The sequence below is a fragment of the Eriocheir sinensis genome, unplaced genomic scaffold (assembly GCF_024679095.1).
Source record: "Eriocheir sinensis breed Jianghai 21 unplaced genomic scaffold, ASM2467909v1 Scaffold695, whole genome shotgun sequence".
Taxonomy (NCBI): domain Eukaryota; kingdom Metazoa; phylum Arthropoda; class Malacostraca; order Decapoda; family Varunidae; genus Eriocheir; species Eriocheir sinensis.
The window spans coordinates 57,206-78,770 of NW_026112048.1; the positions used below are offsets into that span (position 1 = coordinate 57,206).

The following is a 21,565-nucleotide window of genomic DNA, read 5'->3' on the forward strand; positions in this document are numbered from 1 at the left end:
AACAAGTTTCTAGTTCAAGTCGTCTTCAAGGGATTGCTCAAAATTGCAAATATTCTCTAATTCAAAGTCACACACACTTCCACTGTGGCAGTTTCCATAATCAAAGGTGATGTCATCAATGGCTATGTCTCCAGCCCCAGCAGCCTTGAGTGTGGACTGTATCACCATGGACTGTAATCCCTCTGCTGTAAAGTGGACCTTGGTCTGCAGCCAGCCATCTCCCTGCTCGCCGAGGCGCTGCCAGACCAGGTCCTTCATGGTGCTGCCCACCTTCTGAGACATCACCTGCAGCAGACCCACGTCAAAGCCATGCATGTGGTACCAGAATGTTAAGCATCCCCCTTTGAAGCCAATATCTACAGCTGGACTCTTTAATGCAGCTGTTGTCTCATTGTGCACCATGCTGGTACCACTGTAGATGTAGTGCCCATCACTGGTGAGCAGGGTGTGGTCAGCCTGGGGCCCCGTCTCAAGGGTTGGTGTTGAGCCCTGCCAGCGCTCCCAGTCTGTGCCATCCTCGGTATCTTGGATCCAGCCACAAGTTTCACTCTCATCTTGCTCAAAGTCACAGTCAAAACTGGAGGGCAGATGTGTGGGAAGTGGAGTAGTGTAAGGTGGCAGTGTGTGGACACTGCAGTCTTCTGTGAAAGCAGTATCATCAATTGCTATGGTATAATACTCTGAGAATGTAATGTCTTCATTTACAAGCAGTTCAATCATGATTTCATAGTTGTCAACCAGCACGTCGGGGGTCATGGACACTTCCTCCCACTGGTAAAGGAGGGAGGAGTTGTGAAGCTCCACTAACGGAATGGCCTCGTCCTCCAGCACCTTAACTATGAGAGTGGCATTAGCAATATGCTGCATTGAATACCAGAAAGTCATGCATTTATACCTGGACGATACCACAGGTCCAAACAGCTGGGCACAGTCACCTTTCTTTTTGTTTTCCAGCTGTGTCACCAGGTAGTGGCCCGTCTCGTAGTCAATGGTGTGATCCGCAAGAATGCCTCCTCCTTCTGCGCCAGAGGACCGCACCCAGTCAAACTCATCTTCATCTGAGTTGAGCCATTCACACATGTCATACTCAAAGTCACACACGTAGAGTCGAGGACACTTGTCGGGCACAAACGTCACATCATCGAGGGCAACCACACTCAAGTTGTTTGATCCTGATGAGCCCAAGAATCTTACACTGTATTCCTGGCGGTCTTGTAGTGTCACCATGCCCTGGAACCACATCTCAAAGGTGTTCTCAGAGTGGCTCCAAATTGTAATGAACCCGTAATCTTCGATATCCATTTCCACCTGGAGGAGGCCAACATGGTCCCCCAGCATGTGGTACCAGAATCTGAGGCACTGTGCGCCAACTGACTTGTAAACAGGTGAAGTGAGATAGCCCATGTGGCCCTCTCCCCCAGCCTTGAGGTAGGCGTAATAACCAGCCCCGGTGTTTTGAGTGTGGTCTACAGGAGGTGTGGCAGTGAGGTTTTGGTCTCCTTGTCCTCTGGTCCAGACTCCTTCACTCCCATTGCTTGGTGTCCACTGGCAGAAGTCAAACTCAAAATCACAGACCGATTCGTGCAGCTTGGCCGTCATCTGTACATCATCCACGGCCAGTAATCCAAGCCCCACTTCCCCCCATTCACCTTCCAGAACCACCGTGAAGTCATCATCCACCGACAAGGGCTCGTGGAACTGCAGCCACCTGTCTTCCTGGCTCGTGCTCCCTTCAAAAAGAGTTAAAGTTTCCTTACTGGTTTCCTTTATAATAAATATTCTGAAAGTTCCAACATTTTCCCCAAAGAAGTAGTACCAGAGAGTCAGAACATTTGTGTAGGTGACTGGCTCAGACTGCACTGTGCTTATGAGTCTCGCTTTATCGTTTGGCTTGGCCAGTGACAGAGTGAAGTCAATGGACACATAGTAGCCTTCCCCTGATGTGTGGTCAGCCAGAGAGCTGTTCAGTGCTCCCTTCTTCCCCCAGTCCTGCTGATCACTTTCATCTTGCCGCCAGGTGCATAAACCCTCGTCATCAAAATCGCAGCCGAGACTTAACAGCCCTTCGTTACTGTTAAAGAAACTGATGTCATCCATGGCAAGGACCGAGTGTGACTTCTCCCAGTCTGGGGCTGTACTAAAGGCTGGTGTGGCCCTGAACGAAAAGTAGAAGGTTGATGGGACTAGTCTGGCAGGGGCTATTACTTTAAACCATTCCTTTTCTTGCACGCCAGAGTCGCCCAAGGTATACAACAGCTCCTCTTCATATCCTTCATGATAAGTGTACAGTTCTAATTGAGAGTCTGAGGCATTTCCCAAATAAAGCCAAAAGTGGAGTTCACAGTAATACCCAGAGCCATGAACAAGCTGTGGACTGTTGAAGACAGCTGTTGTGCCCTCAATGCCAACTCCTCCCTCCACATACATGTAGTGGCCATCGGGGGAGTGGTAGGTGTGGTCCACGTTTGGGTGGGTGTAGCGGCTGGAGTCACTGGCACTGATCCGCCCCCAGTTGTACATCCCGGCACTTGCGTCGTACCAGTCACACATGTTGTACTCAAAGTTGCACTCGCCGCAGTAGTCCTCGTCGGCATTGTTTGGACAGTCCTTCTTCCAGTCACACCTTTGTGACTCTGGAATGCAGTCAAACATAACATCACAGTAAAATTCATCGTCTGCACACGGGCTGGGCCGAGGAGTGTAAGTGTTGCCGTCCGGAAGGGAGGCGTTGACCATTAGGCAGCTCTCGGTGAAGGATATGTCATCAATGGCAATGTCTGCAAGGTCAGAAATGCTGGTGACTCCCTCTATGATGAACTGGAAGTACACCTCCTTGGAGTTGGTCACAACAGAGCGGTCCCAGAACTGGCCTTGGTTTCCTGTCCTGCTGAAGGAAAGTGTTTTTTCCCCGTAAATCTCTGTCCTGACGTAAACGTTGAGTTCCTCGACATTCTTCCCGTACATGTAGTAGTGGAAACGAAGTTGACATGGGAAGTAAGAGTCAGGGTCATGCAGCAATGTTGGGCTGACAAACCAGGCCTTGTATGTCTCCTTGCTCTGCTTTTCTTCCTGGGCTCTCTGTGTGGGGTTGGTGACGTAGAGGTAGTGGCCTGTGGTGAGGCGCGTGCTGTGGTCTGTTGGCGGCCCCGTCAGATGGCTGGTGCCCCCACTGGCTGTGCTGCTTTGCCCAAACTGCCAGTCTGTTCCAGAAAATTATTGAAGCACTGGTAAAAGAGGCAGCCAGCAATGGTATCTCATTATCTCAGGTGTGTGTATAGTATGAGGCAGACAATGGCTTATAAGTCAAGGCACTGAGCTACATACAGATATTATTCATGTACATTCAGAAGTTATAATCAAGTGACCAGTGACATACCAATATCATCTTCCACACTATCCTGCGTCCAGTCGCACTCCATACCCTCCTCAAAGGTGCATATGGGCAGGTAGCCTCCACAGCTGCTTTCATCATACAGGTTGCCACAGTCGTTGGTGTTGTCACAAATAAAATCAGGAGGAATGCAGATCTCTGCAAACAGTTACATAAGTATAAGTACTTTCTAGGCTAATGACAACCTGAGAAAGAAAGTGCAGAATTGAGTTCATTACTGCAATGTAAAAATGAATTAATTCCTTGACTTCGGATTTCCTACAAGAAGACCTCACCAAGATACAGGAATGGGATAAAAAGTGGCTATTATAGTTCAATGAAGAAAAATGTAAAGTCCTGCACCTTGGGAGGGGATATCCAGCACACCAATACCACATGGGAATCACTCCACTATCCACCACAGAGGCAGAGAAAGACCTGGGACTGTATGTTACCAGGGTACCAGTGAAGGCCAAATCCATGCCAACTGCAGCGAACAGGTCAAAACAAGCACAAATTTGAAAGCCCTCCATTACTCACTGGTGTCTGGGCAAATGATGTGGTAGAGCGGACACTCCCCCGATACAGAGGGCGGGCCACAGTCTAGGAAGGTGATGTCATCCAGGGTCAGGTCGGAAGGCACGCCAGTGTTCTCACCCTCAACCTGCACGCTGAACTCTTCCCTCCAGTCTGGTGGACAAACAATACATGGACACTTAGGATGTGATGAAGGCCTTTACTCTGGTCCAGCACCACATAAAGTACCACAATCTCCTCCACCACACACATTAACACTGATGATCCATAACAACATTTCCCTTTATTTTCATCCCCGTCCCTCAAGCAACCCACACATACCCATTATTCTGGCGCTGGCCTTCTGCCAATCGTAATGTCCGGCATCAATCAGGTAGTAGACGGGAGACACCTGGCCGTCCTGCACCACGCTGACCGTCAGCCTCGCGTGTGTGTCAATGAAACTCCTGCTGTGCTCACGGTACCTGAAGCAGCCAACACTCTTAGAGAAAATACAAACAGGGCTGCACTTATAGCAAGCCAAGGGTGATAGGAAAATCTTTCAATTACTAGAACTCATTGCAAAAAGTAGTATGACAACATATGTATTTACAGTAGCTACAGGTGTCAGGTCAAAGGGATAAAAGTCCTAAAAAAATTCCCCCATATGGTGACCAAGATGCTGGTGTAAGTGTTCTATAGAGTCAATCACATTTGGTCAGAGAGGTGTCTTGATGTTCCCCTCCTAAAGGTGTTCAAGTTGTAGGCAGGAGGAAGTACTGATGAGGGAGGCTGTTCCAGACTTTATAGGAAAAGGGTTTGAAGAATGATGATGCTGGTTACCTCTTACATAATGGATTTGGATAGCACTGGGAAGAGCTAGAGCAGGGCTACACAACTGGCAGCCTGCAGTCACCATGCAGACCTTCCTAGTGTTGTAGCTGGACTCCAGGCTCCAGGGGGACAAAAATATATTCAAGTAACATGAAGGTCCTCGCAATTGATTCTTGCAGATGTGTTTCCTTGATGACTGTAGGGCGTAAAGCCAGTCCAGGAAATACACTTGTAAGAATCCTTCACCTGGACCTTCATGTTCATTAACCCCTTCACTGTGGATTTCCTACAGTCAGACCTCACCAAGCTACAGGAATGGAACAAAAAGTGGCTGCTACAGTTCACTGAAGAAAAATGTAAAGTCCTGCACCTTGGGAGGGGAAATCCAGCACACCAATACCACATGGGAAACACTCCACTATCCACCACAGAGGCAGATAAAGACCTGGGACTATATGTTAACAGGCTACCAGTGAAGGCCAAATCCATGCCGATCGCAGTGGACGGGTTAATTATATTTTCTACTCCTGGAGCCTGGGGTCCAGCTACAATGTCTATCCAGACCTCTGCATACATTTGAACTTGTCTAACAGGACCTTAATTTGCTCCTAATAGTTGAGTGGCCCTGAAGATCATACAATGGAGTGTGGTGAGGCTGCAGGAGGGGTGGAGGCATGCAGTTAGCAATCTCAGAGAATCAGTCAGCATGAAAATATCAGGAGAAGATAGAGAGAGGCAACACTGTGGTGGACTTAAGAGTTAGAAGAATGTCAGTAAGAGGGAGGTGATGAGATGAAAAGTCTTTGACTCATCTGTATCCAACAGGGCTGAGTGAGGGAGGCAGCACAGGGCCTGCAGAACACCACTGCTGATAGATTTAGGGGAAGAACAGTGACCATCTGCCACACTACAGACAGATCACTTTGAAAGGAACCTGGAGATGAAAGTACAAATGGAGGGACAAAATCCATAGGAGGGTATTTTAGAAAGTAGAGATAATTATATATAAACAATAAATACCAGAATTCCATGGTGCATTCTAGGAAGGAATTGTGAAGAGTCTTGGTGATCATGACAGCCGGGCCTGATGATTCACTGGGTTCCTGGGCTGTGTAGAGGAAGTCCCCCGCTGCAGTGCCATAGGTGTGGTCCACGACGAAGCCACCCGAGCCATCACTCATGTTATGCCCCTGCCTCCACACTAAATCATTGCCCTCTTGTAACGTCCAGCCACATGTACCTGGAGGGGACAGAGTCATTGCAGAGAAGGCTTATGTAGCAGGAAAATGTCAATGGGAATGTCAGTTAGGGCAGCATGCACCCAGGGCAAACCTCTGATATATTTTCAGCAGCTCTGCACTGATCCTACAAACACCAGCTGCCTCTACTACACCCTCAGCCTTGTTGAAGCCTTTCTGATCTTGTCCAGAGAGGGTGCGGTCACCCATGGGTGGAGGTGCCTACTCGGAGGGTCCAATACGTATAGCTGCTAGAAGCACCTGGCCAAACAAGCCACCCCTCCCTCCTGCCTGCCCATCCATGTCTGGCACCAGGCAACCAGCTGATGCTGGAGTAGTGCTTGCCTGAGAGCCAGGCTTGACGCAGGGCTTCTTCAGGGCTCAGTGAGCAAGTCAGGAAGATGACCCTCAACATCCTCAGCAAGACTCATGACATACCTCTCCTTCTCTCTCCTCAAGACAGCATGTGCAATGCAAATGCAGTGCATGTGGATGCAAAGCCACTCTGTGTGTATATGTATTTACCTTGTTGTATTTACCTAGTTGTAGTTTTACAGGCCTGCCTGGGCTTTACGCTCGTGTGGTCCCGTATCCGTATCTTCATTTATCCAACTTTTCCTTAAAGCTTTGCACACTCCTTGCCGATACTACATCCTCACTTCGTCTGTTCCAAGCCTCTATATTTCTTTGCGGGAAGCTATATTTCTTTATGTCTCTCAAGCATCTTCCCTTCCTCAGTTTTTCACTATGTCCTCTTGTGTTCCTGGAGGTAATTTCCTCTTTTAGTAGTAACTTCTCGTTGTTTACTTCTTCCATTTTGCTCAATAATTGTAGATTTGTATTAGGTCTCCCCTTTCTCTTCTTTGTTCCAGTGTTGGTGGTTCCATTTCCTGTAGTCTTTCCTCGTATGTCAATCCCTCCAGCTCTGGAACCATTTTCGTTGCCATCCTTTGTATTCTTTCTAGTTTCTTTAAGTGTTTCTTCTTATGAGGAGACTGCACTGCCTCTGCATATTCCAACTTTGGTCTGATCATAGTGGTAATTAATTTTTTCATCATATCCTTATCCATGTAGTGGAATGCTATTCCTATATTTCTCACCATGTTATACGTATCACCGAATATCCGATTAACATGACTCTCTGGCTGTTTGCTACCTTGCATTAATACTCCCAGGTCTCTCTCTTTGTGTACTTTCTTTAATGTTTCACCATCTCCCATTCTATATGTCCATTTTGGTCTTCCTTCACTTTTTCCCATTTCCATAACATGACATTTCTTCACATTGAATTTCATCTCCCATTCCATATTCCACTTCCAAATCTTGTTAAGGTCTTCTTGCAGAATTTCGCAGTCTTTACTGTTTCTTATTTGTCTTAGCAGCTTTGCATTGTCTGTGAACAGGCTCATGTAACTATTTACTCCCTCTGGCATGTCATTAATATATACTAGGAAAGTATTGGTGCCAATACCGATCCCTGAGGCACTCCACTCTCTACAGTTCTCCATTCCGATTTTATGTCCTTAACCACTGTTCTCATCTCTCTTCCCCTTAGGTAGCTTTCCATCCAGTTCTTCATTTTCCCTTTCAATCCTCCTTTATTTTCTAGTTTCCATAGCAGTCTTGTATGTGGAACTTTGTCGAACGCCTTCTTCAGGTCTAGGTAGACGCATCAACCCATCCGTCCCTTTCCTGTATTTTATCTGTCACTCTTGAGTAAAAGCTCAGTAAGTTTGTCACACATGAGCGCCCTTTTCTAAATCCATACTGTTTACTTGTGATTAAATTTTGCTCCTCTAGAAATTTTATTTTATTTATTTATTTATTTATTTTTTTTTTTTGCTGGTAGGGGGGTTTTTGGGCCGTGACCGCCTATATGTATTTTTCCCCATAGGTTATTAACCCAGGAAAGCCAAATGTCACCTACAGGTGACACTTTTTTAAATGCATTGATCATTCATTTATAATGTTGTTTAACACTTCTGTTTTGTATATTTCAGTTCTGATGAATAATATTTTGTTTACATTAGCTCTGGGATCTGATGAAAGAACATGCAGTGCTCCCGTTTTTTATCCCTCTTCACCTGTGACAAAACAAATGTATTCCTGCAATATAAAAACAACTTTAAATAATTTTTCCTCTGTGTTTCTCAACAGTTAAATGCCTAATGAAAAACCTAGTGAGTGCAACAGCACAATGATTATTTGTTAATTAATATGAGGTAATCTCAATGAAACTCATGACTGTCACGTGGAGGTGACATTGGGCATACACTCAACAATTCAGTCTTTTTCCATTGAGTGCGGATCAATGTTTTCTGGTTTCAGTTTGACTCTTCTTGAGATTGCAACAATACTCAAGGTTGTAATGAAGAATTTGATACACCTGTTAAGTGTTCTGAATGTCTATAATTTAGTTATGATAAATTTTCTTGTGGCTGAGTGGTTAGCGCGCGGGCCCTGCATTCACCGCGTTCTGAACGATGCTATTTCGAATCTGCCGCTACCACCTGGGATTTTTCAGTCACCACCGCGTGGCCTAAGACCAGCCACATGCTGTCCTGAAGACCACCCATCAACCCGCACTACAGAAGAACAGTCCAAGTCATTCAAGAATGAGCTCTTGGGGGGGAGCATGAGCCAAGAAAAGATGGGCTGGGGCCGACCACCAGGCCCCTCAAGATAGCCTACCGGTGCTACAGGCTCCGACGTAAAAAAATAAATAAATAAATAAATAAATAAATAATAATAATAATAAAAAATCTCCCACAAATATTTTTTGAATAAAAATTCACATACTAAATGTAACTCACAAAGAAATGAAGGTGTTCATTTCTGTTCTGTTGTTGAGAGTACTTGACACCTGAGTACACTCGCATTTTTAGCGAATCAAAACCTGATGTGAACAATGAACATGTTTCCAGCAGTATTAGAAGGAACATATTCCCTGAAATTCATCACTATCTTCACACTTGTGACAATCTAGATCTGCTGGGAGTCGGCAAATTGGGGATGTCAAAGAGATGTCCAGGTGGTGGGGGTGTAAAGAGGAAAGTACACTAGATGGTAAGAAAGACCATGATGGTGTATGCACAAAAGTACCCTGCAAGCAAACCAGAGTTGCTGAGTTTCATGACCTAACCAGTCAGGTGTCAGAAATGTAAAGCTGTTCTCCGTGTTCACGGCTGGTATGCTCTCATACAAAACAAGAGTCTATGGTACTTAGTAAAAGGAAGCTCTTCATTGCAATTTGTCAACTCATCATGGAATAATGATATTTTTTTATATAAAATGCTTTTGTATGTGAGTTATGTATTTATTTCTGTTCTAATAGAATTATGCGAAAAAAAATATTTTCCATGGATATCATCTTTAAACTTAACCCCTTCCCGGCAGCAGGGCAGATGTTTGTACTACCAAGAAAACAAATCGTCTCTGTATAGACGCTGTCGACTTTCATCCATACGTGTATATATAGATTCCCCGCAAGTGGGCATTCCAGATTGACGTCTATATATAGACTCTGCCACAAAACTGAACAAACATTTGAATTTATATATAGATGTTATTTAAGTTTGATTGGTTATATGTATATTGATATATTTATATGAAGGTTTAGATTCTGTATCAGTGTAATCACTGACAGTAGATGAGTCAGAATCATCAAAAATATCCAAAAAATCAGCAACTCTATCCTCAGCTACCAAAGAAGTCATTTCTTCTGGCTTAAGAGGTCTCTTTCTCCTTGACATGATAGACTAATAATAAAATAAAATAGGAAAAAAAATGCATAAATTCTCAGTGTCAGCTGATGTATGTTGCATATCCGCCGCCAACAAAGCACAAGCGGTGACTGTCCTTGAGAGGCAATGTCGGTATGTGTCAGGGGGTTTGAGATGCCAAATAACGATTTGTTTTGTTAATTTTGTTAGTAGTAAGGAATCGTCTATATATAGACCATGCTACAATCTAGTGTGGGCAACCGTCTATATATAGATGAGCCGACAAAAAGTCCCAATTTCGAAACGTCTATATATAGATCCTCCGCTGGGAAGGGGTTAATACTGAAAGGAGAAATGTTGACATGAATAAAGAAAAAATATCTGGAATATAAAGAAAAGTTTTTTTGACAACTTCGTTGTGTCATTGCCCAACGTCACCTCAAGGTGACACCCTTTTTGTGCAAAAAGTAAAATATATAGGAAAAAAATGTTCTCAGCAAAAGTTGCTTAAAATTATATTATCAAACACATATTGAAATTGGAAAAAGAAAACTTCATAAAAAAATGCAATGGGATTTCTTGGGTTGTTTGACATTTGCGCCTTCGCCATTTGCACACCTTCAGACCGCCCATATGTTCACAAATGGTGAGGTTTTACTGTACTAGGAAAAGTATTGGTGCCAGTACCAATCCTAGAGGCACCTCACTATCTACATTTCTCCATTCTGATTTCATGTCCTTTACCACTGTTCTCATTTCTCTTCCCTTTAAGTAACTTTTCATCCAGTTTTTCATTTTGCCTTTCAGTCCTCCTCTATTTTCCAGTTCCCATAACAGTCTTGTATGTGCAACTTTGTCCAAAGCCTTCTTCAAGTCCAAATACACGCAGTTTACCCATCCATCCCTCTCCTGTGTTATGTCCGTCACTCTCGAGTAAAAGCTTTATAAGTTTGTTACACATGAACGCCCTTGTCTAAAGCCATACTGTTTTGCTGTGACTATATTGTGTTCTTATAGGAATTTTGTCCATTGTTTCTTTATCACTTTTTCACATATTTTACAAACTATACTGGTCAATGATACTGGTCTATAGTTCAGAGGTTCTTCCTACACCTATGTCTATCTAACTATCTATCCTTATATAAATACATACCCTATAATTTGAATGGCTGTCTAATCCAATCCTATTATTACTCACTAAACTGGAAATTGCAGTCTCCGCAGCTCCTCTCATCCTCACTGTCCGGGCAGTCTCCCACAAAGTCACACTCTTTTTCTGCAGGAATCTCAGTGCCATTGTAGCAATAAAACTGAAAATGAAAAACATACTTATTAAAAAGCTGTCACCTATGTGTGCAGTATATTTACCTAGTTATAATGACCTAGCTGTGACAAACAGGAAATTGATATATGTGTGTCTGTGTGTGTGTGTGTGTGTGTATTTACCTAGTTGTGAAATACAGGAAAAGAGCCGTACTAGACTCGTGCTGTCCCGTCTCCATAAAGCTTATTATCCAGTTTGGCTTTAAATTCATGAATCGTTGTTGCACACACAGTCTCCTTGTCAAGTCCGTTCCATGTTGTTATGCTTCTGTATGGAAAACTGTATTTCTTGATGTGTCTCCTACAGTCCCTCTTCTTCAATTTCTTACCATTGCCTCTTGTCACACTTCTGTCACGTACCACTAGGTCTTCCCTGTCCAATTTCTCCAATCCCTCTTGTATCCTGCACAATGCTATTAGGTCCCCTCTCTCTCTTCTGCTCTCCAGTGTTGTTAGTCCCAATTTCTCCAGCCTTTCTTCATAAGTATGTTCTCTCAGAGTTTCCGGTAATTTAGTCGCTGTTCTTTGTATTCTTTCCAACTTTCTAATTTCTTTCTTCAATCTAGGTGACCACACTAATGATGCATATTCCAGTCTTGGACGTATTGTCAATGTTATTAGTTTCTTCACCATTTCTTCATCTAAATATGTAAATGCTGCCTTTATGTTTCTAAGAAGATTGTATGTTTCCCCAGTTATCCGGTCAGTATGTTTTCCAAGGGATAACTTGTCTGTTTTGATCACTCCCAGATCTTTTTCTTCATTTTTTTCATGATTCTTTCATTAATCAGAGAGTAGTGAGTGTGTGTGTGTGTGTGTGTGTGTATTTACCTAGTTGTGACATACGGGAAAAGAGCTACGCTCGCGCTGTCCCGTCTCCATATCCTCTCTTAACCAACTTTTCCTTAAAATCATGAATGTTTCTTGCACAAACCACCTCCTCCTCCAGTCCATTCCACAGCTCAATGCTTCTGTTTGGGAAGCTAAACTTTTTTACATCTCGCCTACACGTGGTCGCCCTCAACTTCTTTCCATGTCCTCTCGTTTCTCTCTCGCTCCACACACACAGGTCCTCTCTGTCCACCCCGGTCGCCACCCTGTACACCGCTATCAGGTCTCCTCTTTCTCTTCTTCTCTCCAGGGTTGTGAGCCCCATGCTATTGCGTCTCTCCCCGTAAGTCCGATCCCTAAGTTCCGGTACCATCTTAGTTGCCACTCTCTGTACTCTTTCCAGCTTTCTTATGTTCTTCTTTTCGTGAGGAGACCAGACCACTGCTGCATACTCCAATCTTGGCATTATCATTGTAACTATTATTTTCTTCATCATCTCTTCGTCCAAATACACAAATGCCGTCCTTATGTTCCTCAGCAAATTCATAGTTTGTCCCGTTATCCTATTGATGTGTTTGCCCGGTGACATGTTCTCTGAGACAGTCACTCCCAAATCTTTTTCTTCCATTCCTCTGCGTGTGTGTGTGTGTGTGTGTGTGTGCATTTACCTACTTGTTTTACCAACTTGTAATTAGCTATTTGTGGTTTCCAGGGCCTGAGGTAAGCTGGCATAGCCCTGTCTCCTTGCCTATATTTGTCCAGCCTTTCCCTTCATTTTCTGGACACTCCCCGCCCCACAATCTCCTCCTTTAGACCGCTGTGGTGTCTGTGAGTAGGCACGGGCCAGCGAGCCGCTGTGGGTCAAGGTGATCAGCGTGGGGAAGATTCTTCTGAAGGAGGAAAGTGGCAGTCTACTGCTGCAGGTCACACACAAGGGACAGCATGGCCCCATGACAACAAGACAGTTTCAGCCTGTCCTTTTTAAATACGACAACCAGATCTCAAAAAGGACGGACCTGGCAACTCTCACCGAGTGGGGTGAGGAGTGCAGGGTTGCCAAACAGTATTTGCCAGCAGATACATTTTGGCATTTTTTCCTGGGGTTTCACCAGATGAATTGCAATGTTAATGCCTAGCAGGGTGGCGAGCTGGACACTAGGCCGTCTTGGGCCAGAGCTTGCCCACCCCTGATCTACAGAATGGCCACCAAAGTAAGGTTGCACAATAATGGGGCTCAGCCATCCTCATAAAACAAGGGGTTGGAGTTCAGTGCTGCTGATGTCACTGTCTTTATCACTAACACCACCTTCGAAGCTTGAAAAAGTCACTTTCAGCTCTCTCCCAACTGTGCTCTCATTGAGAGGAAGAGGAGGTTTATAAGGAGTGGAGGTCACTGGCTGTGGACGCTCAGGTGCGGAATCAGACGAGGAAGATCCTAAAAACTCTCCTGCCATTGTTAGGTCACAGAAAACTGAGAGTGTCACAGAGGATTTGTGTGGCAGCCTAGGAGTCATGCTGACCCATAAATACCTACACAAATTTCAAAATTACGTCAGAAAAAGGCAAACTGGAAACTCCCCACCCGCCCTTAACCTGGCAGCCGGAAAAACTGGTCACCCGACCTTTAGGGGTTAACCAGCAGCATGCATGTGATAACAGATAAAAATAGAATGTACGCTTTTCCAGGTGAGCACTTCCTACCTTATTTGGGTTGGAGCTACAGGTGTTTGCATCCATCCAAACATCATCCACGGCAATGTCTCCCTTGGGGCCTGTCCCGCGCTGAGCCTTGAGCAGGAGTGTGAACGCGTCACTCTCGTAAATGGAAAGTTTAATCTGAAAGGTGGAAGTTAAGTGTTTCACTCTGATACAAAACTAAATATTGCAGAGATGGTACACTTTTAGCCTTTGTGAGGAATGAAGTCAGACACATGTATTTTGGGTTGGCATTCATTTACTCTTTGGTAAAGTGTAACAATTTTGAGACATGTTTACAAAGAACACTATTCAACCATAATGGAAAATATACAAGAATGAAGTAAACTAAATAACTTGGGACCTATTGCAAGGAAAACATTTATAAATTGTAATACAAGTGAGCTGGCACAATACAAACCAGTATCCACTCTTCTCGGCTGTCGTGCTTCTGATACAGGGTCGTCACGGAACCATTCTTCTTCATCTGAACCGCAAAACCTGCCAAACGTTTTATGCTGAGGCTGGGAACACGTGAGAGACTCAGGCTGAACACTATGGCCACCAGGTGCACCACAGCCACTGGCCAAAACTAAATGTTCTAACTCACCAATTACTGATAGGGATAGAAGTGGTGCTATATCATATAGATGCATTTGTATGGAAAAAAAACTTTTTCTATGCATATTGCTAACTATTGTAAGGTACTTGGTATGAGTCTAGTCTATGAAGATGCCAACTTTATGTTATCAGTGATTTAATGAAAAAATTATAATATTTCACCCATATCAACATGGCTGGTACCAGCGTAGTGGACAATATGCCGCTGCCTACCAGTGGCTTAAATATAATGACATAAATGCAAGAAAAATGAAGAAATCTACAGAAACTACATCACTGAACTCACCCCCAACATCATCACCGTACATGTAGCAGTACAGCTCAAAGCAGTACGCGGCTGCTGGGATGACTGGGGACTCCAGCACGGCGCTGGACGTCTCTGAAGGCGCTGCTGCTGCGTCCATGTAGATGTAATGCCCTGGGGAGACAAAGGAAAGAGAATTTCAGTGCTTGTGTGATGTGTGTGAAACAATTGATTGTGGACGAGACAATACTTCAAAGTGCTTCAGTAATCTCTGGAGAGAAGAGTTTTAAATCAAAGACTTTATATCTAATGCCAGGCTAAGATGAAGGATGTGTGGCAAGGAGTTACAGAGATGGAAAGTGTGGCTGAAAAATTGTAGAAATAAATGAAAATCTAACTTGTGAAGACTAGAGATTATTTTTACAGGAGAGCAAGCAGCTCAAGGGCACAAAAAAGTATATATGAAAAAGTCCAATTTCCCTGAGCCAGAAGTAATTAAAGAATAAGAGTTGTAAGAAGAGCTGAGGGTGTTCCCAGTTGTGAAGGCAAACACTTAAAGCAAGATTTTTTTCTACCAGCAGCAACACGCACCTAAAGCCGTGCCCAGGGTGTGGTCGTATTTAGGGCCGGTGCCTTCGGTGGGCGTGGAGCCTTGGTTCATGACCCACTCTGTGCTGTCCCCATCCTTGGTGTTGGTCCAGTCACAGAAGCCGTCCTCAAAGGAACACGTGGCAATCTTGGGGCAAGTTCTGTTGAGCATCACCACGTCGTCCAGCGCTATGATGCTGTTGCCGCCTTCCTCGCCCTCCAGCGCCCCAAAGGCCAGCTGGGAGGAAGAGAAAGTTCATACTGAAAACACTGATCATTTTGACCATAATCACAAGGAACAAAAGAATTACCTTTAACAATCCCATCTTCCACACTAAACACCTGAAACTTACCTCATAGTCCCCAAGAACGTATCTTGGTTTCTGGCCCAGGTTCCAGTAGTCTCCCTTAGGCCCTTGCATTTGCCACAAGAGGATGAGGCCATCCAAGCCTGCTGATGGGGTCGTATGGTACAAGGAAAGCTGGCCAGTCCAGTTTGTCTGCCCTTGCATGTAATAATAGAACTGGAAACATCTGGAAAGGAACAACAACAACAAAAAAAAAATCAAAGATAATTATTACAGTGATAATTTCCTTTTATTTTTTTATTTTTTTCTCATTCTACTTTTCCTCCATGTTCAATTTGTGATTTGAAAAAGTGAATAAACATATTCCATTCCCTTTACATCTACTGGATGGAAAAAGCAACTCCTTGTAAAGAGAAAGGGTAACCTTGATACTGAGTTGAGAACAAAAACATTGCCTACATGGCAGGCATCTTCTGCATCAAAAGACTTACGTGTCTCCAGTCCCATGGTGGGCAGGACTCAGAAGGTAGGCCTCCATCTCCTTGTTGCTGGAAGAGTGCTGGAAGCTGGTGTAGTGCCCATAGGAAGTGCCTGAAAGCAAGGTAACACTCCAGGACTTGTCATAATCATGTTCATCACCAACACTGACCCACCCACTGTTCCTCACACGTGCAAGGTCAGCTTACTGAAGAACAAAGTAGAACATAATCTCAGAATAGTAAGATGGCCCTTGCAAACAGGGCACACAACATGTTCATTAACTCCTTGACTGTGTATTTCCTACAGTCAGACCTCACCAAGCTACAGGAATGGAGCAAAAAGTGTCTGCTACAATTCAATGAAGAAAAATGTAAAGTCCTGCACCTTGGGAAGGGATATCCAGCATACCAATACCACCTGGGAAACACTCCACTATCCACCACAGAAGCAGAGAAAGACCTGGGACTATATGTTACCAGGCTGCTACCCGTGAAAGCCAAATCTGTGCCAATCGCAGTGGATGGGTTAACATGAACATTGTGAACAAAGAAATATTACTAAAAGTATCTCCTTCAGATCAGACACACTGAGATAATAAAACTGTCTCCAGCTAACAGTCAGCCTTCTTACCATAGGTGTGATCAGTGACCGGAGCGTTGAGCAGCTCAGGGTTCTGGCCGGTGTTCCAGATCCATTTGGCTCCACTCTCAGAGACACTCACCCATTCACAGAGATCAGAGGTCTCAAAATCACACCAAATCTCTGCCAAAACAACACAGCAGGATTAATGGTGTTATGCAGCCTACCTTTTAAATTTTTCAACATTTGCAGTCCTACAGAAATGCAATATCATGAGAAAAGCAGTCAGTGATACTAATTACTCAGTGGAAGAGATTTAGATAACTGAAAACAAGTGTAACGATCCGAATGTGAGTGAACGAGAATGTGAGTAAGTCAGTGAGTAACAGAGTGAGTAAGTGTGAGCGAGTGGGAGCGTGGATGAGTGAAAGAGTGAATGAGTGAAAGAGTGAATGGGTGGCTAAGGAATGTAAGTGCGTAAAAGGTTATGAGATGAGGGATTCCAGTAAATCTCGTTCACGATCATTCACTCTTTCACTCATCCACGCTCCCACTCGCTCACACTTACTCACTCTGTTACTCACTGACTTACTCACATTCTCGTTCACTCACATTCGGATCGTTACACAAGGAAAATATTTTTATCCAAATTTGTGGCTTTACTGTGTAGCAGTGATGGGCCAAATTTGTGCCATGATATAAACCCCCAAAAATAGATGACAGATAATCTGATCACAAATGCTTTGATATACATTATGAAATGGTTTGTGTGAGGGATGATTTTTACTTATTTTTCTTGCTTAGAGGGACCATTAACCCTTTCCAACCGTGACGCAGACATCTGCGTCACTGTATGGAAAGGGTCAAGAGGAAGTGGAAGAGGATTAATCCTTTTCTAAACCTCACAATCCTCCTCTAAATTCCTCTTAATCCTCTTCCATTTCTTCTTAAGAGGTTTAGAAGAGGAGTAAGAGGAAGTGGAAGAGGTTTAGAAGAGGACTAACCCTTCCCATACGGTGACGCCGTTGGACGCCGACGTTGGCGTCGCCAGAGGGAAGGGGTTAAGAAACATGATCCCTGCTGCTACCGGGTTAAGTGAAGATATTGATAATTTAAAAGACATTATCTTGTGGCATTGTGCTGCACCAATACAAACTGATGAAGCTTTCAGTACCTTCAGGATTTTGACAAGAGCCTTCAGTCAAACGGAAATCATCAATGGCAGTGTGGCCCAAGTCATTGGTGCTGTCCTGCGCCTCCCCACGCACCACCACCCGCTGGCTAAAGTTTTGCCACGGCACAAACAGACGAACTTGCTGCCACGTCTCCCCCACCTCCTCAAAGCGCTGCCAGTTGGCCAGGGTGGAGGGCCCTGGCCGCTCAGATGCTAGAGGAAGAGACATGCTTGTTATAATGCCTTGGCCACTTGCAAAAAAGCACTAGTTTCTAGCTCTTATAATACCAAAAAACAAATACTGAGACATTGGTTATCAGTAAGTGATGAAAACTTTAAAGATAATTCTACAAGTTTCCTAAAGAGTACATTTACTGTACAATTTTAAAATTATTATATATATATATATATATATATATATATATATATATATATATATATATATATATATATATATATATATATATATATATATATATATATATATATATATATATATATATATATATATATATATATATATATATATATATATATATATATATATATATATATATATATATATATATATATATATATATATATATATATATATATATATATAATTGAATCCAATGAAATTATCTGATTGTTAACAATGAAGTAAATCCCAAGTTAATAATGATAGGACTCAAGTGGCTGTTACCTTTAGTGATGTAAATCTTGAGGAATGGCGGGGCCGAGCCGTGCATGTAGTAGGCAAAGGAGAAGCAGTGGCCGGCTGCACTGTCTATCAGTGTCTCGGACAACAAGTCGGCGAGTCCTGCAGACCCTAATGACTGCAGGTAGATGAAGTGGCCTGGAACACCAAAAAACAGCAAAATTGTATTTCTTGGCAAGTTGGGTTTGAGTCTTTTAACATTAGGTTCAATAAGTCAAGAAAAAGACAAGTTGAGTGTTAGCCAGCACCGGAATCACACCAATGCCTGGCACTGTCATCAGCCTCGCCACCCCAGGGTCCTGAAGGAAGGAGGCAACAACTCACCCTGTTGACCTCCCTCCCCAACCCAGCTTGATGGGGCAGCTGTGGCTTTACTCTATCTGATGTGGGCAGGTGACATGTAGGTCAAGAACAAGACTGGCTAACATTCAGCTTGTCTTCTTCTTGGCTAATATGTCACCTGCTGCATGGCACAGAGCCTCCCACTGAGCTGGGTCAGGGAGGGAGGGCAGCAGGGGGAGGTGACTCCTTCCTTTAGGACCCTTGGGTGGCATGGCGGACAATGGGGCCAGTGCACTGGCTTGGTTCCAGTGCTGGTTAACATTAAGTTCAAAGTATCTTTTATTGTTTCTAACTTTAAATTATGAAAAACATTTTACTCCACCTTTTTATATATTTTGGTGCCTTTTTCTTATTTTTTTTTATACTCTCTGGGCACATTTTTGTCTCCGTACTCTCATCTTTTCTTTCCCTATATTCCTAAAAGGCATCCTCCAGCTTCATACAGGATCCTTCACATACGATTCCATGGCCCTGCCCTACACCTGGCTGCTCTCTCTGCCACCTTACACTCTGGGTGACTCAACCACCAGTGTCCTAAACCTGCCTGTCTACCACTTCACAACTTACTGCTTCACCCTTTAACCCCTTGACTGTGTATTTCCTACCAGAAGACCTCACCAAGCTACAGGAATGGAACAAAAAGTGACTCCTACAATTCAATGAAGAAAAATGTAAAGTCCTGCACCTTGGGAGGGGAAATCCAGCATACCAATACCCGATGGGAAACATTCCACTATGCACCACAGAGGCAGAGAAAGACCTGGGACTGTATGTTACCAGGCTACCAGTGAAGGCGAAATCCGGGCCAATCGCAACGGAGGGGTTAAAAACCGTTCCCTGCTGTAGGCGTGGAAGGACTTGGATAGCACAATCAATGTCTGCAGTAACCCCACAGGTGGTGCCAGACTCTAAAATTGCAGAGCTTTGCCTTGTGTGAAGCAGCAGTCCTCAAACAACAGTTTAGCCTCACAGGTTAAAATACTGCCACTTTGGAGCAGTGAACACACAGCAAAAACTACCTTCAGAGAGATGTGTGGTGTGGTCCACTAATGGTCCATAGTTGGGGTCCACGCTCATGCCATTGGCCAGCACCCAGTCCCTGGGGTCTCCCAGAGCCTGGGCCCAGCCACACAGCGTGCTGTCTTCAAAGGTGCACGTCAGCTGTGTCTCGGGTGGTGGGGTGCCGGTGGGGGGCTGCTCGGTGGTCCCGGAATGATAGCACTTGCCGGGTGTCAACTTCAAGTCGTCCAAAGCAGTGAAAGCTGAAATAGAGAGTCTATGGCATTGACAGTCAACACTTATACACTTATTGCCATAACCTTCCCTGCAATTGGCTCTGTAATCCAATTATCAAGCTTAGTATTTATGTTGTTGCTTTTATCACTGGTATCAGTGAAAAATCAACATATAAACACATCTGAGTCTCCTTTTCTAAGTAGAACACAGCAGACCCTCATCACCTTCAGTTTAATCATCTGTCTAGAATTTGTTGAGTTACAGTATTTTTTTAAATAACAATCTTAAATTAGTGCAATGTAACTGAGCTTTCATTTTCTTTAAGTCCCAAGCAGGAGGGTGAGCCAGCCAGCCAGCCAGCCAGCCAGCCAGCCAGCCAGTCAGCCAGCCAGCCAGCCTTTCACCCAGCCAGCCAGTCAGCCATCCAGCCAGCCAGCCAGCCTTTCACCCAGCCAGCCAGTCAGCCATCCAGCCATCCCAGCAAGTGGCTGCCGGCCAGCACTTATTGGTTCATTCTTTCCCTTCATCTGCTGCTCCCATTTTTAAAGTGTCCAGCAAACTTAATAAGCCTGAACACTTTGTGCCAACTCTCAAGCTGAAAACAGACATATACAGACATCCAGAGAAAGGCAAAAGCCATGGTGCTACAAGGCAGGAACACAACACTGGCTCATCAAGTTTGCATGCCACCAAGGCCTCAGGTATCAGAGTTAAGGATTCATCAAGGCAGTGTGGTGGCAGCACATCTGGTGTCCAGTGTGCCACATACATACACAGCCACTTCTACACCAGCCAACTGGAACATGAAAAGCCCTGCTCTGGGAGACAAGCAGAAAGCCCTTGCATGTGCTGATTACCTGGCTCACTGACCCACACTTTGGCCATCATGCACATGCCATGCACATGCCACATGTATAGAGTGAGGCCACCCTCCAAGCTGCACCAGCATGGAAAGCAGGATACTTTCCTGAGTACTTGTGCTGTGCTCCTTGGGCCTGCCAGCCACCCTGGACTCAGTGCCAGCCATGCTCAGCTTGCTGCATCAAGAGGCCAGGAGTAGTACTTGCATCACTTGTATTTCAGGGCTTCATTTTTCTTCTGCTCATTGTATTTGTACATATATGGTATGCTACATACACAGGGCTTGGTTAAAATCAGGAGTAAAATGCAAAGTATAACCAAGTAGATAAATCAAGTCAGCAAGAAAAGCAGTTTCCCGTGATTGTTGAATAGCAAGGACTCTAAGGTAACTTCTACTACTCAGAGAACTACAAACACTGATTTAGGCAGAGAAGAAAATTTTCCTCCTCCACTTTGGGATTAATATGTAGTACAAATAATGCTATGAGAGGCATTTCCTTGAGTCTCCACACAGCGCACACACTGACCTTGATAGGAAGCATTGAGGGCCAATATCTTGGCCTCCAGCTGAAGATGGAACAAATAGGTCATCCTTGTAAATTCAAGTTCATGTTTGCTCCATGTGAAGTCATAGTTAGTGATGTACTTCATACTATGTGTCAATGTGTTTTCTTCAACATTTATAACTTTCACGGTCAGTTCATTGACATTATCTGAGGAAGAAAAAATACACTGTATTACTACCAAAACACCTATGTTATGTATTGCACACTTGTCCATTCAGAGGTAGTGGTGGTGCTGCCTTCAACACCATAAGGCTTCAATGTCTGCCTGGAATGGCCTCAAATGCACTACTCAGGATGTCAAAAGCTCTGCTGTTCACTGTATATCAACATCAAGATA

The 21,565-nt window shown here is 44.1% G+C and overlaps 1 protein-coding gene across 1 annotated transcript; it reads right to left on the reverse strand.

Moving 5' to 3' along the window:
- Position 1: 1 nt before the first annotated feature.
- On the reverse strand, positions 2–21,371 carry LOC126993882 (MAM and LDL-receptor class A domain-containing protein 1-like). Its single transcript, XM_050853018.1, has 17 exons — positions 21,190–21,371; positions 19,585–19,827; positions 18,209–18,361; positions 17,524–17,736; positions 16,401–16,532; positions 15,782–15,881; positions 15,336–15,516; positions 14,986–15,220; positions 14,437–14,568; positions 13,951–14,030; positions 13,536–13,670; positions 10,879–10,990; positions 5,741–5,960; positions 4,229–4,371; positions 3,911–4,060; positions 3,377–3,529; positions 2–3,200 (listed from the first exon to the last, which is right to left on the reverse strand). The coding sequence occupies exons 1-17, from the start codon at positions 21,311–21,313 to the stop codon at positions 10–12; spliced, it is 5,697 nt and encodes a 1,898-aa protein (XP_050708975.1). The 5' UTR covers positions 21,314–21,371; the 3' UTR covers positions 2–9.
- Between the last annotated feature and the right edge of the window lie 194 nt (positions 21,372–21,565).